The sequence below is a fragment of the Trichosurus vulpecula genome, chromosome 4 (genome assembly GCF_011100635.1).
Source record: "Trichosurus vulpecula isolate mTriVul1 chromosome 4, mTriVul1.pri, whole genome shotgun sequence".
NCBI lineage: Eukaryota > Metazoa > Chordata > Mammalia > Diprotodontia > Phalangeridae > Trichosurus > Trichosurus vulpecula.
The window spans coordinates 98648278-98666515 of record NC_050576.1 but is presented as its reverse complement, the minus strand read 5'-3'; the positions used below and the strand labels follow the sequence as shown (position 1 = coordinate 98666515).

The following is an 18238-nucleotide window of genomic DNA, read 5'->3' as shown; positions in this document are numbered from 1 at the left end:
TTGTATTTATCTTGTTTGTCCATAGTTGTTTGCACCCTGTCTCTCCCATTAGACTGAGATCCTTGAAAACAAGGACTGTCTTCTTCCTTTCTTTCTTGTCCTCAGCATTTAGCCCAGTGCACATAGTAGGCACACAATAACTGCTTGTTAACTGACTGACTACGCATTATGGAATTTCCAAAACAACCAAATACATTTTATTACATAGTATCAAACGTCAAGGCAAGTGTGATTTAATCTGAATTATTCTAATAACTGATAGAGATTTTTTGCTTATATTTTAAAAGACATATACCTGAAATTCAGCCAGAAAAAGTCTTCCCTCATCAGCAATCTTCCTCTTATATGTTTCCAGTAACAGGTCTGCAGGGATTGGCTCTACATTCATTATCTGTTTTTCATCATCTTTAAATAAAAGTTTTTGAAAAATTCAAAGTCATTTTATATGTGTACCCTAGACAGTATCTTTCAGCATTTTAGTGAAGGCACTAATTAAGGAATGAAGCAGATCAACTCATGAATAAAAGCACCAAAATTAACTGCAAAGATCTTGTGTCCATTCTTGTTGTCCCGAAGATCACTGTCCAGTTATTTTCATGCCTCTATAACTACTTTAGATAACTGATAGGAGAAGGGGGACTTTGGCTCCTCAGTCATGTAACTACTCCTATGTCTCCATTCACAGGTACCATAGGGGATAGGATACTGGGCCTGGAGGTCAGGAAAACCTGACTTCATATCCAGCCCCAGATGTGTACTAGCTGTGTGACCCTGGGCAAGTCACTTAACCTGATTTGACTGTTTCTTCATCCGTAAAATGAGCTGCAGAAGGAAGTGGTGAACCTGGCTAGTATCTTATCTCAAAAAACCCCAAATGGGGTCACAACTGAATAACAACAATGTTAAGACAAAATGGTAACTCCTTAGTCTTCCATTTATAGGCCCCAATAGCCTGGTTTCAACCTACTTTCTTTCCTTCTCTGATTGCCATCCATCTACTCTCTATATAGCTTGGTGGAATTAGTTACCCACTGGTTGTCTCCCCATTTGAAATTAGGGAGGAAATAAGCATTTTTAAAAGTACCTATGATGTAACAGGCACTGTGCTTAGATTCTATACAAATATTTTCTCATTTAACATTTGCAACAAGCCCGAGAAGTAGACACTATTTCTATTCCTATTTTACAGGAAACTAAAGCAGACGAAGGTTGAGTGACTTGCCCAGGGTCACACAGCTTGTTAGTGTCTGAGGCTGAATTTGACCTCAGGTCTTCTTGACTGCAGGCTCAGCACTCAACCTGAGTAATAGAAATTTATTTTATTTCATATCCTTTTACCCCACTTAAAAAAAGAAAAGAAAAAAATTCCTTAAAATGAATATGCATAGTCAAGCAAATTAAATTCCCTTGTTGGCCTCATTTAAGTACATGCTAGTTTACTGATTAATAGGTGAAGATAGAAAGGAGAATTTTTCACCTGGAAGCTCATTATTGCAAGAGCCTGCAGGATCCTATCAGCCTTGGACCTCTACCTCATCACCACCTTCTGGCCCTCTGATTGGTGAGTGGAGTCATGGACTCTATAACCCCCTTTAAGGAGGGAGCTCCACTTAGACATTGCATTTTTCATCTGGCAGCACTACTTTGGGAATCTGGGAAGTCTCTGACTTTTCCCACATACCCCTACATTGGGTACCTTCCTCAGCTGTTTCCCCCCAACACAGCGCTCCCCACCCACCCACCCAAGTATTTCAGCCTCTTTTTTTGTGTTGTCTTACCTCATTATACTGTAAACTCCTTGAGGGAAGAGACCATCTTTTTAAGTATTTGTATCCCCATTTCCTACCACAGTGCCTGGCACATAGTAGGTATATGTTTATTGACTGAGAGACAGACAAACTGAATGACTAAATGACTTGCCCTATCTAACATTTAACAGGGATTGAAGTGTTAATTAAGCAAAAACAGGCTAAATTAATTGGGAAAAGCTCCAGGGGGTAAAAGCTCAAATATCATCCTTTGGTTCAATAAATGTTTATTGTCTACTGTATACCAGGTACTGTGCTATGTGCTACAGTGGAGGATTGACAAAGATGAATAACATAAGGACTCCACCACCAAGAAAAATTTAGTGGCTACCAGATTCCTAGATTTTTCCAGTTTCCAATCTATAGAAGTATCAGAACCATAAGACAAAGCTCTGTGGGTCTGAGAAGGCCACAAGTTATGATAAAAGCACTGCTTCTACATGTACATGAGACACCAGATTCTATAGGATTGCTCGAATTGCCCTCAGAATAGGGAGTACCCCCAAAGACCAAGTATGTAAAACTACTCTAGAGTTTGGCAGCTCTTGGTGTTCCATGTTGGGGGTGCCCCATTTTCAGGATAATTTTTTTTAAAATACAGTTTTCTATTTTCTAACTGTAGTACCCAGCTATTGAAATCTATCACTTTGAAATGAATTCTTTTCTTCACTGGAAAATAGAAACTGAGGACGCTATATAGAGGAGGGAGGAAAACGTTGTTTTGTCCCTGAATAAGAAGCAGTTTTATGTCACTCTAAACTTCCTATTATAGTAGGCCTGGTCATGTCACTCCTCTGCTTAAAAGTCTTGGGTGAATTTCTGTTGTATTTCAAAGAAATTGCATCTTTTTTTCCTGGCACTCCCAGCCCTTTAGTGATTGACTCCAACCTTCCTTTCCAATCTTATTTTCAATCTTCTTCACAGGACTAATTGCATGCATGCTCTCGTGTCTAGCTGAACTGCACAAGTCTCTTTTTCCTGTTTTCCCCTCGGGACCTTTCTTTCTGCTATTGCCTATTTATGGAATACTCTTCCTTTCTCCCTCACACATGCCTGCTTTAATATTGCCTATCCTTCAAGGCCTAACTTTTTAATGAGTGAAAGGGTAAGTTAAATTATTATCATAAGTTTCTACTGCACCCCAAAGGCCATATTAAAGGTATATAATTTGTATTGGCAGACCACACTGTTAATTTAATGATAATTAACAAAGATATTTAGAAAAATTATTTTCTCATAGCAAAAATTTTAAGAACTTACCTCTCGGAACAAGTTCTACCCGTTCATCAAAACTACTGTAAAAACAAAAGATACAGATTATAACATAATAGTAGGTATCATTATGTTCTGATCTTCCAATTGATAAGGTTCTAGTCAACCCAAATTGTTTTTCCCATAATTATCTATACATAATTACCTGTTAAGATATGTGCTCAATCCTACTGGAATATGCCTAAGCCAAGCCTCTTGGCCAGCCCCGACCTGACTGATGGGTGGCTGACAACTCATGTCTTGTATAGTCATGACTTTTGGATAACAAGCCTAACTGTATTTTTCCCATTTGAAGAAAAATAACTTACCTTGTTCTTTTTTTGTGCAGATCATAGATCTTGTAAAGAACAACTAGTAAGGCTATTGATGTCACAATAATCAGAAATATCAGAAACATAATCAGTGCTTTGGAATTATCTAGAAAAAGTGAAAATAACAAATGAAGTTAGAAAGTTTAATTAATAAAATATTTTTGTGAAATATCTTTAAAAAAAACCATTTAAGGATACTAACATTTCCTATACAGTCCTTATCTTTAATGTTGTACCAATGGAAGCCACCTGAAAAAAATCACTAAACTAAAAATATTCATTCATAAGACTAAAGTAGTACCTGAGTCCATAGCCTTTATATATAAACAATGCCCACATGTGTACAAATCAGGGAGTATATAAAAATTTTTTGGAATGTTAATTCAAATAAAGTTACACATTTGTTAAGTAGCTATTAATTTAAGGTACTGTACTCAATACCAGGTTTACAAAAAAGAAAAATAGTACAATCCCGGCCCTCAAGTAGTGTGCTATCTAGTAAAATAATGACTAGCATTATTCTTACTAATCAAACTGAATTATAATCCTAATCCACTTCTAAAAATAGTATGTATTTAGAATGCCTCAAAGCCTCTCACCTATCTTACCATATACTTTTTTTCAAGAATCCTTGAGTTACAGGGCTGGAAGAGACATATAACCTTGTTATTATCTCTACAGGTAGGAAAGAATATACCTGGGGCTGACCTTATGCATAGAAGAAATAGATGACCTTTTTAATAGGGTGATATCAGAGGCTTCAGGCATTGGGAAGACATTTTTCCCTGTTTCCAATGAGTCTTCTGGCCCCCTAATATCTCTAGTCCCTTTACCAGGGATGCATTTGAATACCACAATACATAAATTCAATATATGTGGATAGGGATTATGATTTCATTGGTATAGGGAACTTCTAGGGAAGGAAACCCTCTCTATCGATATGGGTTAGCACCTTCTCTCAAATTGATGGTCGAGGAGCATTGACTGGGGCACAGAGAGGCTAAGTGATTTTCCTAGGGCCACAAACATAGTATGCATTATTAGAGGGACTTAAACCCAGGTCTTTCTGAATCTGAGGCTAGTTCTCTATTGTGCAGTACTTTTCTTCCTCTTTCCACTGGAATCTGTCATCCCACTAACTTCAATTCTTAATAAAATTCACAGGTATTTCATGTACATGAGTGACCCTGTTGTTTTGGGGAGGAGAACTAAGAAAGGCCATAGGAACTTTTATTTGTCATATCTTTAGCCTATACCTACAAATTGCATCCTATTGTCTTTTGCCTTTCTATTTTAATTCCTGTAAGAATTAACTATTTCTTTATACTCATTTTGAGTATAAAGATTCCCTGGAGATGCATTTTTAAAAATCATTCTTCCAAATACTATTTATAATAATAATAACAATAACATTTGTAAAATGCTTTAAAGTTTCCAAGGCATTTTACAAATATTATCTCAAAGGATTCTTATAACAATTCTGGGAGGTAGATGCTATTATTATCCCCCATGTAACAGATGGGGAAACCACGGCAGACAGCTCTTCATTCAGGTGACTCTGTTGTCCCAGGATTATTCTATCCTAGATAAGTTTAAAGAGGAAATATCATCACCTTCACTGATAGGGAAAGACTTTTATTTTCTTAGCCAAAACAATCTTGAAAACTCTCCACCAAATCTGAGAAGGAATTTAATCTGTATCATTTGGAGGGACACTCAGAGGGACAAAGACTTATCATTTTGTTCTGCTTATTCTTTCATAGAATCTCCCAATCAGGAGGATGATAAAGGCCATTTTGCCCAAACCCAGCTGGCCCAGAATCCCCACCATGAAAAGCCCAATTCTGTGAATGATCTCAGAAGCATATTTTCCTTTCCATTAAACATCCCTTCACTTTCAATTGCATGCTAGCAGACATACATATACACCCTGATACATATGCACAACATAGATAAGACATTGTAAAGAAAGTTCTGTTTTTAAAAATACAATTTGAGAGGTTATAAACATGGGTATATCTCTATAAAACATAAAAATGTACATTTTAACAACACAATATTATCAACTCTATTTAACATTATTACATGTATATATGTGTATGACTTACATCTGGTGACTTTACTTCTAGTAACTGGGTCTCCATGGCACTTGCCATTGTAAGTGTAGAGCTGGATACCATGCAATAAACACAAACACAATTTTTATTTCATTAATATAAACATGTACCTCACAATGCAATAAGTAAAAGTCACTCCTTTAAGTGAGCCCACTCATGCCATCACTGCTGTGGGTAAGAGCTCCAGGGAGGAGAAAGTCAATCCCTGGTTTTATGTCTTTTTCAGGGCCATGTGACCTAAAATCGTCACAAAGAGGCTACTTAAACCCACGTGGTCTAAAAGCCTCTGATGTCCCAAACCTATCACTCAAACTCATGTGTAAACTAGACCGTCCCTTAGTTAGCCCCACCTGGGGCCCCACCTTGGTTACCAATTCACACCCACATAGATTTAGCACCTAATTGGGGTTTGGGCCTGGGGCTTAGCACCTAGTAAGACTCAAAGATAATCATTTTAAAACAGTAAGAAAGTCCCAACTCAATTGATATTACAGTCAGACAACTAGAAGCTTGTTTGTTGATTTGTGTTATTTTTTTCTGTTTTTATTTTCTCTGTTTGTAATTTCTGTTTGTATTTGCTCTGAAGTTCAGGATGCTGACTTTTCTCCCTGAACTAAGTGAATGATATATTTATGTTTGATTCAAGTAAGATTGTTAACCCCTTAAAGTTGCTTTCCTTAGAAAAGCCAATCAAAGAATCTGTGCTAGCAGCCCTCCTGTGTGTTGGTGTCATTGGCCTTACACAACCACAGTAGCAGCACGTAGCATTGTTGTTATACACATACACACACACACACACACACACACAATGGAGATTTTTGGGTTAGGACCCTGAAAGCTCTTCATCTGAAGAGATATCAAAGATCATTTAAAAGAGCAGGCGTGGTACCAAGGTGAGCAAGACCCACTAATGCATGCTATTGAGGAATAGGGAACTATTTATTCAGGAAACAAAGCTAATCAGGAAGATTATTGGCTATTTGCCAGTTCCCTTTTATTCTGTAAATTGTGTAAATAGTGGAGGCCCTGAAAGAAAAATGTATTTGGAATGAAAAGTAAATAATAATACTTCATAAAACAAGTGTATGCTGCTAATTCATAATAAGCAAAGTATATGCTCTTAGTTTAAGTTTTATTTGGCTTGTTTTCACCAAATAATGGTGATTAGCCAACAACTGAGCCATACATCCTCTCTTATCACACCACCCTTGTGAAAAATAGTATTCATTAACAAAATTCCTAGCTAAATTTGAAGGTATGATCTGTGGCCATGGAGCAGAGAGAGATAGGTTGATTTATCTAGAACAAACATATCAGTTCAATATCAAACCTTTTTCAGCTGAACTCCTGGGATAGCTAATATAGTACTTATGGCAACCTTTGACCTTTTTAAAACCTGGCAAGGAGTCTTCAAAAACTGAAAGGCTAAAAATTTCAAAATTACAATAAAATGCATATAAGGTCATGCCATGCTTTGGACATGAGCCTTAGATAAATGTGAAATTTGCATCAACAGATCAACAAGTATATATTAAGTTCCTCTCTAATGTCCAGCACAATTAGACAAAGACTTAATCACATTTTTAAGGGTTAAAAATGTATCTTACCTCAAATGTGTGATTGGTCATGAAATGAAGATCGTACAGTGCAAACCTGCATGTTGTGTTCTTTTGGGATCTATTGCCATACAAAGATGTCACATTCAAATAGTAGGTCAAAGTGGGACCATTTTTATCTTGTGGTTCTTCGCATGCAACTATTACACTATTGTCACTTGTCAAATTTACAACCATATTTCTAACCACGCTTGGTTCTATTTGAAGAAAGAATAACAACTTTTCAGTTTTCATCATTCAGAAGTCAAGTATAATAAGTATTTCAAAGTATCTACTTTTAAAACAATCTTTTAACTTATATACTAAATTTTCAATCTATTAATGAGTACATAGTGTAAGATTTAGTCCTGGGTAGCAATGAACACAGAAAATATGGATCGGCCATTTATAGGTATTCTCTGCAATTACTGGTACAGGTTTTAACCTACATGTAAACATGTGTGTTCATATATGTACTATATGGTCATGTGTGTATGTATACATAAATATGAGTGTGTATCTATTAACATATGCATACATACATCGCTGCACTCATGTGTACACAGATGAATGATCTCTATTGGTTGTTCATCCCACTGCATATTATAGTATGGATGACAGGCAATCTCTTTTCAGGGGTTCTGCAATATCTGTTAGATTGATGCATTCAACACAACAGCATCTGTAAACAGAAACATCTAGAGGTCCTCATCATCTATGGGGAATTCCTCTTCCATTTGAATGCTGGCAAACACCTTTGGCAAGAATATGCCTCTCTCTTATGCTTTATTAGATATTAATATCAGAAGATTATTAAACAATATTACTTCCATTATTGTGTCTATCAAGAAATCTTATATGATCTCAAAATGTGAACCTGAAACACAATTTTGGAAGTAGGCTTTTATTAGATCCATTTTGTTCTACAGAATCAAATATTTTAAAACAATTACAAACAACTGATATATTGGGATTTTGCATTCTATGAGGTTAAAAAATGAGAGAGCTTGGTAGAGTAGGGAGAGCATTGAACTTAAACCCCCAAATGGATTACCATGAGTAAGTTACTTAATTTCTCTGAGTCTCAGGTATTTGTTTTATTTTGGGATATTTTCTTGTTGTTGCTTGTTTGTTTTAGTGAAATTTAAATAATAATACCTATAATGCCTACCTCCTAGATTTGTTCTCAGGATCAAATGAGATAATATATGTAAAACATTTTGGAAACCTTAAAATGATATATTATTGTTAGCTAACAGCCATTATTATAATTGAATGTCTTTAATTATGTGGTCCACCATAGCATGTTATTTGTGAAAGCTTTCCTGGTACCTTCTAATGATTTTATCAGGGATGTTCACTTTATTTGGTGAAATACTAACAACCTTTTTTTAACAAGTGAGAAAGTAAGTAGCTACATCGACAGTAACAGTTTTCCAGACAGTCTTTTGTTTTGGTAGTAATTATGTAAATGACTTTTTCCCCCAACCATTTTACATCTTTCTAGCCTTCATATATTTTGAGAATCAGTCTCTAAATAGCTTCAAAAATGCATCACCTCTTGCACAGATTTCCTCTCCATATACCTGGTGTATATGGTGTAACCCTCTCCATTTTCCTCAGTGCCATATCTACATTGTCATTTAGTAAATTGGGGATTGTGATTTTAGAGTTTTAATATAATGGCTCAGCTACCACTTATGATAGTGAGAAAAGTCTGTCATATAAATCTTAACAATGGTCTCTGTTATCCTTCATCCAGTTTTATCCTTAAATGCTACTGGGATTACTTGGTATCACATCAAGAAAACTAAAAATAAAAGATGTGAAACTTTAGTATATTACCTGAGAAAATGTTGAAATTGGGAGCTATCAGGTTTAGCTAATTTATAATAATATTGCTGATTAATTTAGCAATATAGATTTATAGCACCCTTATCATCCATTAAGAATCTATTTTCAATTCCAGATGAGAGTGACCAATAGTAGTTATAAAACGTATTGGCTGTGTGATGTGAGGCAATAGACTATAGTAGAACAGAGTGAGGGATAACATTAAGAAGTGAACTCAGTCAGAAGAAATAAAAAAAACATAGAAGGCTGGGGCCATTGAGGACAGAGGCAAAATCCCTGTCCAATTCATTGTCACAAAATACGATGGTCTTCCCTGAGTCATTGAGAAAAAGGTTAAATGGATTTTTAATATTCTCTGTTAAAGAATGTAGACAAATGTTTTCTTAAAGGAACTTAGATTTTGATCAAAATGGTAAAAATAAACATTTAAATGACAGTGAATAAAGGGGTAAGGTTTAGTTACTTGGAAAAGGGAAAAGTGTTAGACTTGGAGGGTGAAAGACTCAAACATTGCCTCTAACATTTACAAACCATGTGATCAAGGACAAATTACTGAACTATTCCTAGCCACAGTCTCATCTTGGGTAGAAGGCAGATAATAAAATCCCTGGTGTCTACTTCACAGCGTTATGAGATTCAAGTGAGGTAATATAAATGAACCTCTCTGCAAAAATTAAAGCACTATATTTCGATTATATTTTAAAGGCATTTGGTGGTGCAGTGGATAGAGCTTTGGGCTTCAAGTCAGGAAGACCTGAATTCAATTTTTCATTCAAATAGTTACTACTTGTGTGACCCTGGGGAAGTCACTCAACTTCTATTTGCCTCATTTTCCTCAATTGTAAAATGGAGATAATAATAGCACCTAGTTAACACGATTGTTGTGAAGATCAAAGGAGATAAAATTCATAAAAAGCACTTAGCACATGCCTAGCACATGAGGCTCTATATAAATGCAAGTTGTTGTTACTGGTATTACGATTATTATTTTTATTACCATAATTATCACTATCATATTGTGATGGGGAAACAAGACAAATTGATAAGTTTGGTGATTTTCTATTTTTAAACACCTTGAGATTATGGTACAGCAAGTTACATATATGTCAAATTCTTACATATTTGCGTATAATAATAAAAATTATAATTAACCTTTATATAGTTTGTGAAAATCACTTTTGCCAAATACTTTACATATGTTAGCCCATTTGAACCTCATAAAACCTTGTGAAATAGGTACTACATAATTATTTTCTCCCTTTTACAGATGAGGAAACTGATACTTGTCAAGAAAAACATGGTTAGTAGGTATAAAAGGCAGGAAATACAGTTCTTCCTAACTCCAAGCTCAATACTCTATATTCTACCCTCTATTATATGGTATCTAAGAAAAAACATCATTAAAATTTTTTTCCAATATGACCCAATGATCTTTTGGGGACAGAGCTAATAAAAACAATTTAAATAGTATTTAATATGATGGTATATTTTACTTAGATACTAATTTTAAAAAATAAAATTTGAATTTTATCACTTGTCCAAGAAGATTTGTGGATGATAGAACAAAAGGGGTGACTATTTACAAGGGACACTGCAACAAAGCAAACAAAATTTGTTTTACTACAGAATGATTCCTCTTCCTTTCAGGATCCTATCTCAAAAGCATTATTTGTAAAATGAAAAATGCTTTGAGTTCAAAAATGTTTGACTTTAAAACTTCATTTAATAAGTTCATTGTAACATAAAAATGGAATAAGTTTCTTTAATTACCATATTCGAAAATAGAAATTATTGCTAACTTCTTTCTGAACAATTTTGAATACAATGTTTTAACTTCTCTTTATTTCCTCTGTATTCCCATACAATGAAATGGGTGATAGTCTTAGATTAGAGAAGTCAAAGAATATTGATTCACCAAGAAGCAGAAGCAGTTACAGAGCCTCTGCAAACCTAAACCAATATTTGTTCCAGATGTTTGTCATTTTTTTTTTACTAAAGACTTGAATATGTTCTCCAATAGAGAAAAGAAAAAAAAACAACAACCCATTATCTCTAAGCATGCAAAGAACAGGACAGCTGTAGACCAGGAACCCAAAATTTTAAAATCAGTGCCCTGATCTATATACCACATTTCACTTTAAGTCAGGCTTTAAGCAAGACATTTCTCCTGAGCCTATGTACCTGGGTAGATTAATCTACCAATTCGGTGTTACCTCCTTCTAGATTAGTCAAATGTTCTCTAGACCTGATCCTTGTGGAGGCTGAAGTCAGGGACTTGTTAATCTTGAGACAAGAATTACTGGTATTCAGGGTAGGTTATTACTATCCAGGTCACAGGGAGGTTGTGAGGAACATCCTATGCAGATGGAACGTATTAGACTAACCAATACCCTGTTCAAATATGACATGATCACAGGCATTATTTTAGATAGAGCATTCAAAAGTTTTAATTATGTCACTGACAAAGCAAGAAAACAAATATTACTTACTTCCTATATCTGTCCAAAAGGATTCAGTTACAGCAGGTCCCTCCCGTTCTATCATTCCTTTAGTAAAGGCACTTACTGATATACCGTATGGTGTATAAGGCTTCAAGTTTGTCAGACTATAATGGGTAACATTTGGTAGAACTTCCACTTTTTCTAAAAATAGAAACATTTTAAAAATATAAAATAATCCAAGAGGTATCTTGACAGTTACACATGTTTAAATGTAATTCTGGATAATATTCAAAGGTCCGAATATAATATATAATTAAGAACTGAATGCAATCTTGTTGCTCTAAAACATTAATTCAACTTTATTAAATTCACAGGGAAAGTTTTAAATGTAAACATTATTTCCCAAGTATGTAGTCACTTCCTACTTCCATAGCTTAGCTTATGTTGGTCCTCAGACCTGAAATTCACATCCCTTTTCGCTTCTTCTCCCCAGGGTCCTGTATCAGACTTCATTCTGGATGCTGATGTCCTTTGCTTTTTATTCTGAACCTTGGCTATAGCCTAACCTTTCGTTGACCAGACAGTTGATCTGGGCTCCTGATCCTATATTACTTAATCCTTCTCAATAACCTCTGAATTTTGTAGCCCAGTGTATTGGACTAGGAAAGTGCTTCCTGATATCTGAACTCCCAGCATTGTGGACCACTTCCTTTATCTCCTACCTGCTCCTTTCTGCCACACATAATCTATTTGGAATTAAACTCATATCTACCAATCATAGCACTTTCTAGTCTACTTCCTGTGTAACTCAATTGTAGATTCTAGCCCCATTCAGATACATAAGAATCTATAAAACACAAAACAAACAAACAAAAAAACCTTAAACATGCAAATAATTTGGAAGGCATCTCAATAGTTATGCATATTTAAATGGGGTTTTCAATAATATTCAATGATACAAGGCAATAGCTGATTAAGAATTAAGTGCAACATGTTGCTCTACATATTAACTTAAATTTATAATTATATTAACAACATATGATGATGTTTCTAAAATAGATTTTCATAGTTCATGTTGGTTCTCAAACCTGAAATTCACATTACTTTTCTCTCCACTTATCCTTCAAAGTAAAACATGATCTGAAACAAAGATTTTTAATGTGAGGTACCTGAATTTTTGTTGTTGTGGTTAAATACTGTAATTACTGTATTTCAATATAATTTGGTTTCCTTTGCAATCCTATGTATTTTATTTTATGCATTTAAAACCATTATTCTAAGAAGGAGCCCATACATTTCACTGGACTGCAAAAGGGGCCATATCACACACTCACACAAAAGTTTAAAAACTTCTGATACAAAAGGAGTAGAGAAGGAGAAGGGGGAAAGAGAATAAGCACATTTATATAGCACTTACTATGTGCCAGGCACTGTGCTAAGCACTTTTTAACAAATATTTTCTCATTCAGTCCTGTAATGCTATATATGGAATCAGGGTAGATCTGCATTTGAATCCTACTTTTGACACTTACTAACTGTGTCAACACAGGAAAACCCTTTAATTTTGCATAGTCTCAGTATTCTCATCACAATTAAAGGCTATAAGTAAAGCACTTTGCAAAAGCATTACATAAATTATTTTTATTATTATTATTGTTTTATGGATAAGAAAACTGAAGGTCAGAGCCCAGGTTTGTGTATCTACCAAGTGCCTGAAAATGAAACCAGATCTTGCTTATTCTAGATAAACTGGCAGTTGCAAAATACTGCAAATCCCTTAAAATTATTCATCCATCATTTTTGAACTCTAATATTTCTGTTTGTTTGTCCCCCTTATTACGCCCTCCTCTCTGATTTTCATTCTCTTCCTATTTGTTGATAAATCTTTCTCTGCTGCCTAGCAACAAAACAAATCTTTTCTATTCTTAAAAAAAAAAAAAACTCACACAATCCTATTCATACTAGCCCATCAATCTTTATCTCTTCTCTCCTTCTAAGATAAATTCCTTAAAAACTTTGTCTACGCTCAATGCTTCCTCCTTCTGTCCTCTAACTCTTCTAAAATTCATGAAATCTGGCATTCATACCCATTACATGACTACAATTGTCCTCTGCAAAGTTACCACTGGTCTCTCAACTGCCAAATCTAATGGCCTTTTCTCAGTCCTCATCTTTCAGACACTGCAGCATTTGACACTATGTTAACACCCTGTCCTCCTGGATGTCCTCTCTACTCTGTGTTTTCTCTTTTCTCTTGGTTCTCTTACCTCTCTGCCTGATCCTTCCTAGTCTCCACTGCTGGAACTTCGTTTGCCCACTAACTGTGGTGAACCCTCTTCTCTTTTTTACTTATATTCTCTTACATGATGATCCCACTGGCTCTAATGGGTTCAATGACCATATCTATACAGATGATGCCAAAATGTGTATATTCAGTCTTTGATTCCCTCCTAACCTTGCAGGGGTGGGGAACCTGCAGCCTTGAGGCCACATGCGGCCCTTTGCAGTCAAAGGACACACTTGAGGACCTAGAGGTTCACATGCGGCCTTGAGGCCACAGGTTCATATCATGTGACCTATCTGCTGGACGCTTAGAATTTGAAGTCCCACAGGAATCTCAAATTCAACATGTCTGAAACAGAACACATCCCTCACCTCATACTATATAAATATTAACTAATACTAGCATTATTTCCTATAGCATTAAATACGTACTTCTCTGTTTCTTCATCACTAGGCCCTTTCTTACCTTTCTAACCTTCTTACACAATATTCTCCTCTATATACTCTATGTCTAACAATATCTACCTACTTCCTGCTCCTTATATAAAACATTTCCTCTCCCGTTTCTTCCCAGTGTCTATACTCCATTCCTGGAATGCTCTCCTCATTTTAGAGTCTCTTATTTCATTTAGGACACATTTTAAGTGCCACATTCTGCAGAAGGCCTTTTCTGTTCCCCACAATGCTAAGTTTACCTTGTTATCGAATTTGTATTTATATTGTATATACATGAGTATATACATGCACGTGTATACACACATGAGCACGTACACACATATGTGCATATGTTGATAGATGTACATGTATATGTTTTGCATATGTGCACATGTGTGTATACATATATGTGTTGTATATGCTAACATTTTAACAAGGGAGACATACATTTATAAATATATGTATATATAAGCATATATATACATATGCTTGCATATATGTTAGTACCTTCCATTTGAGGTTACCTTTCATTAAACTTGTATGTATTTTCTTTGTACATAGTTATTAATCTGTTGCCTCCCGCATTAGAATGTTAACTTCTTACTAAGATGAATACAATGATCAAACATGACTCCAGAAATTGAATAGAGAAGCACGCTGCCCACGCTGAGATGTTAGACTCAGGATGTAGAATGAGACATACATTTTGGGGCATGGCCAATGTGGGAATACCTTTGATTGACTGCATATTTGTCATAAGAATTTTGCTTTTCTTTCATTTTTTTTCCAGAGAGGGGAGGAAAGAAGAAGAGAAAATAAGTGTCTGTTAATTTAAAAAAATAGAAGAAATATTTTTAAAAGAATGTGGGCTCTGTGAGACTATGAACCACATTATGTCTTTCTTTGTATGTGCAGCACTTAACACAGTACCTGGCACATAATAGGGACCTAATAAATGATTGTTGACTAACTGATTAACTAAAGGTGAGAGATGGTATTGCCTTTGTCATTGTATTTCCAACTTTAGTACAATTCCCAGACCATAGTAAAAGATAGATAAATTCCTTTTAATTGACAGATTGAAGGCCTGAGATTTGGAATATAATACCTTAGGAAGATTAGATAATTTTGCAAAAGACCTTCAATTAACTACTTTATTTCAAAAGCCACGGAATCCTAGAAGTTATGGTAGACTCCTTCATTGCGAGTTTCATTACCCTAGCTGAATAGATGTTTCCGTGGTAATCTGATTCATTCAAGATTCCCAGAAAGGTCATAGAATGGCCTGAAATTAAATTGATTAGAAATTACCCTTAGAGTTGTTATGTTTGATGAAAAAGCCATGAAAAAGTTGTGAAGGTCCAGCCCAAGAAATTTCAATTTTTGTGTCATTTATTGATGTAGAAGTCAAATCGCTGGGTGCTTCAGGAGCTGTTAAAGGAATGGGAGATAAAGGACATGAAATGTTAAAGTGGAGAACATTTAGCAAATTTGAAACATATCTGAATTCATCAATTAATAAACAATTTTATAATGCTATGACTGGTTCAATTCTTGATACCATTTAATTAGAAAACAATTGGCTGAATTCAATCTCATCTTCCTCCAATGCCAGCTCAAATGCTACCTCCCTTGTGAGGTCTTTCCTGATTCCTCTCAGTTGCTAGTGTCCTCCTTCTCTGCAAATTAATTTGCATTTACTTTATATGCATATTACCTATACTTTTCTGTGTATATATTTCTCCTCAAATAAAATTTAAACTCCTTGATGATGACTCCTGGGGTTTTGTTTTTATATTCCCAGGACCTAACACAGTAACCGCTAGTAGCAGCCACTTAACAAATGCCTGTTGAATTAAATTTAATTGAATAATGTTTAATGAGATCTAGAGATTTCTCTTTATGTTTTGACTTGGGTGAATCCAGGTCCATGAGTGGCTGTGGGGCCCTGCTCCATCTACATGTGCTTCTTTCCTGCCCTTCCCAGTACCTCTAAATTTCAGTGGAATCATAATTTGGAGATTATACCAAGGATACTTTTCATTGACGTAAGTTGGAATAGCAAAACAATTATTTATCCTATGGAATACTGGAGATGGGGTTACTACTAGTCCCACATTTATAAATTTGAAAATGTCACTACAAATACTCCTATGGAGGTCTCATTCCTAGATGGCAATCCCAGTGAAACCTGTAGAATCCTGAGTTTTAAAAAATTGACAAAAATCAAACTAATATTTGGCACATGAAAAATAAATAACTACAAAGCTATTTCAAATTCTACTGCTATTTTTATCAATTACTATTATTACAGCATAAACCCCACCCCCAAAAAAAGCTTTACCAGCTACATAGAAACGAAATATGAAATCTTCCCATTGACACAGAACTTTAATCACAGTCATCAGAAAATGATATATCAAATCAGAAAATGGATATGATAAAGGAACTTTCTACACTTAAAGAATTTCCATTCAGATCTTTGTCAATGGTCCTTCTTGCCAACTATACCAACTCCGGGGATAAAGGGATAATTTGTCTTCTACAATAATTAAAATTCTAAATATTAATTTCTAAACTAGTACAGCCTAAAGCTCTTTTCTGGATACCAATGTCCATGTTTATTTCTTTCACAAGTAAATAAAAAGGATATAGTTTTAGGAAGTTTCTGAAATTCAGTAACATCAAAGCAAACAGAACTCTTAATATTTTCCCTATTATTTTCTTCTTCCACGAAATAGAAAGATGTAGCTCTGTCGTCTGACACAGAAATCGAGTGATGTTACTTATTTTGGGGTCAGGGGTGGAGAGTTGGGGGCAGACTTGTGACTTTTATCTATGTGGAGAACTCCTGGTGTGGACCAGTGCTTCACTGATGCAGATCAGGACTCATCTGTGACTTCTAATCTTAGAAAACAGTTAAAACAGTGAGAAGTTAGGTGACTTGCCCACAGACATACAGAGAGCTTTATGTGAGAGGCAGGCCTTAAATTCAGTTCTTTTTGACTCTCTGAAGCCTATCCTTTGAAACGGGCAAGATAATTTATTTCCTATTATGTTCTTTAAATTTTCAAGAGTTGCAGACTTCCTGATATATAATAATAAAGAATAGTGACCATTATTCTTGTCCTTACAGCTAAGAAAATCAAAATCATGTGGAAAGATGACATACATGTCATTCTTGCGGTCCTGCTTGCTATGAAATTTATTCTGGGGTTGCTTTCAATAAGCCTACCAAAAATGAGTTTGCATTCTATTTCTTTTCTTACATCTACAAAAACAGATTTTAAAAAATCTTCCTTTCCATAAAAATCTGTAGAATATTAAATATCTGAGAATAACAGCATGATAGTGACTTGTCCTTGGATAATTTCTGTTTAAACCCCATCAAAAAAGATGAAAAGAGTTAAGATGGTGATGATGATGATGATGGAATCAAAAGACCCTCCATGGATTATTCCTCATGAATTTAGCCAAGAACTATAATGATAAAAAATGCTTTGCTTAATGCTTATTTGTTTATATATCAAAAGAAACAAGAATAATAATGTTTAAATATTAAATGGATCTGGGATCTCACAAACGAAGCATTTTTTCCTCCAACAGTGTAGCTCACAGCCCATACATAATTTATCATGACTCTCATTTGTTATTATCTATAGATCTTCCACAAAGGAACAGTCTTTGGAATAATAAGAGACTTAAAACTTTTTTACTAGACCTGTGATTTTACCAGTATAAGGAGATCCTGATGAGGAACTTTCTCTACCAAAATAGAGAAGCCCTTTCATTACATCTTGCATTCTTAAAGAATTGTTTGGAGGAAATGAAAGAAAACTTTTCCCAGTCAGACAGCCATCATGTGTCAGAGGCAAAACCTAAACCCAGGTCTTCCTAACTCTGAGGCCAGTTCTATATTCAATAAAACATGTTGCCTTTCATACAGAGCATATATGATCTGATATCATTACAAGAAAAAGAAAAAGAGCTCCACTTCTTATGTCACTTGACCCTAACAACAGCTATGCCAAATAGGCAGGACAAGTATTTTTGTTGTCATTTTACAAATAAGGAAAAAGACTCAAAGAATTGAGGGGACTTGTCCAAGATCATACAACTGGT

The 18238-nt window shown here is 35.0% G+C and overlaps 1 protein-coding gene across 5 annotated transcripts in view; it reads right to left on the bottom strand.

The window, feature by feature from the left end:
- The window catches only part of PTPRC (protein tyrosine phosphatase receptor type C), a 139795-nt gene that overhangs the window by 36395 nt on the left and 85162 nt on the right, over nt 1-18238 (bottom strand). For all 5 annotated transcript variants that reach the window (XM_036755274.1, XM_036755276.1, XM_036755275.1 and 2 more), the window contains 7 exons: nt 15428-15547; nt 11447-11599; nt 7116-7321; nt 5500-5560; nt 3389-3497; nt 3069-3103; nt 296-405 (listed from right to left, as the gene is read on the bottom strand). In XM_036755274.1, coding sequence (XP_036611169.1) covers nt 296-405; nt 3069-3103; nt 3389-3497; nt 5500-5560; nt 7116-7321; nt 11447-11599; nt 15428-15547 — 794 coding nt within the window. The remainder of the gene's footprint in view (nt 1-295; nt 406-3068; nt 3104-3388; nt 3498-5499; nt 5561-7115; nt 7322-11446; nt 11600-15427; nt 15548-18238) is intronic.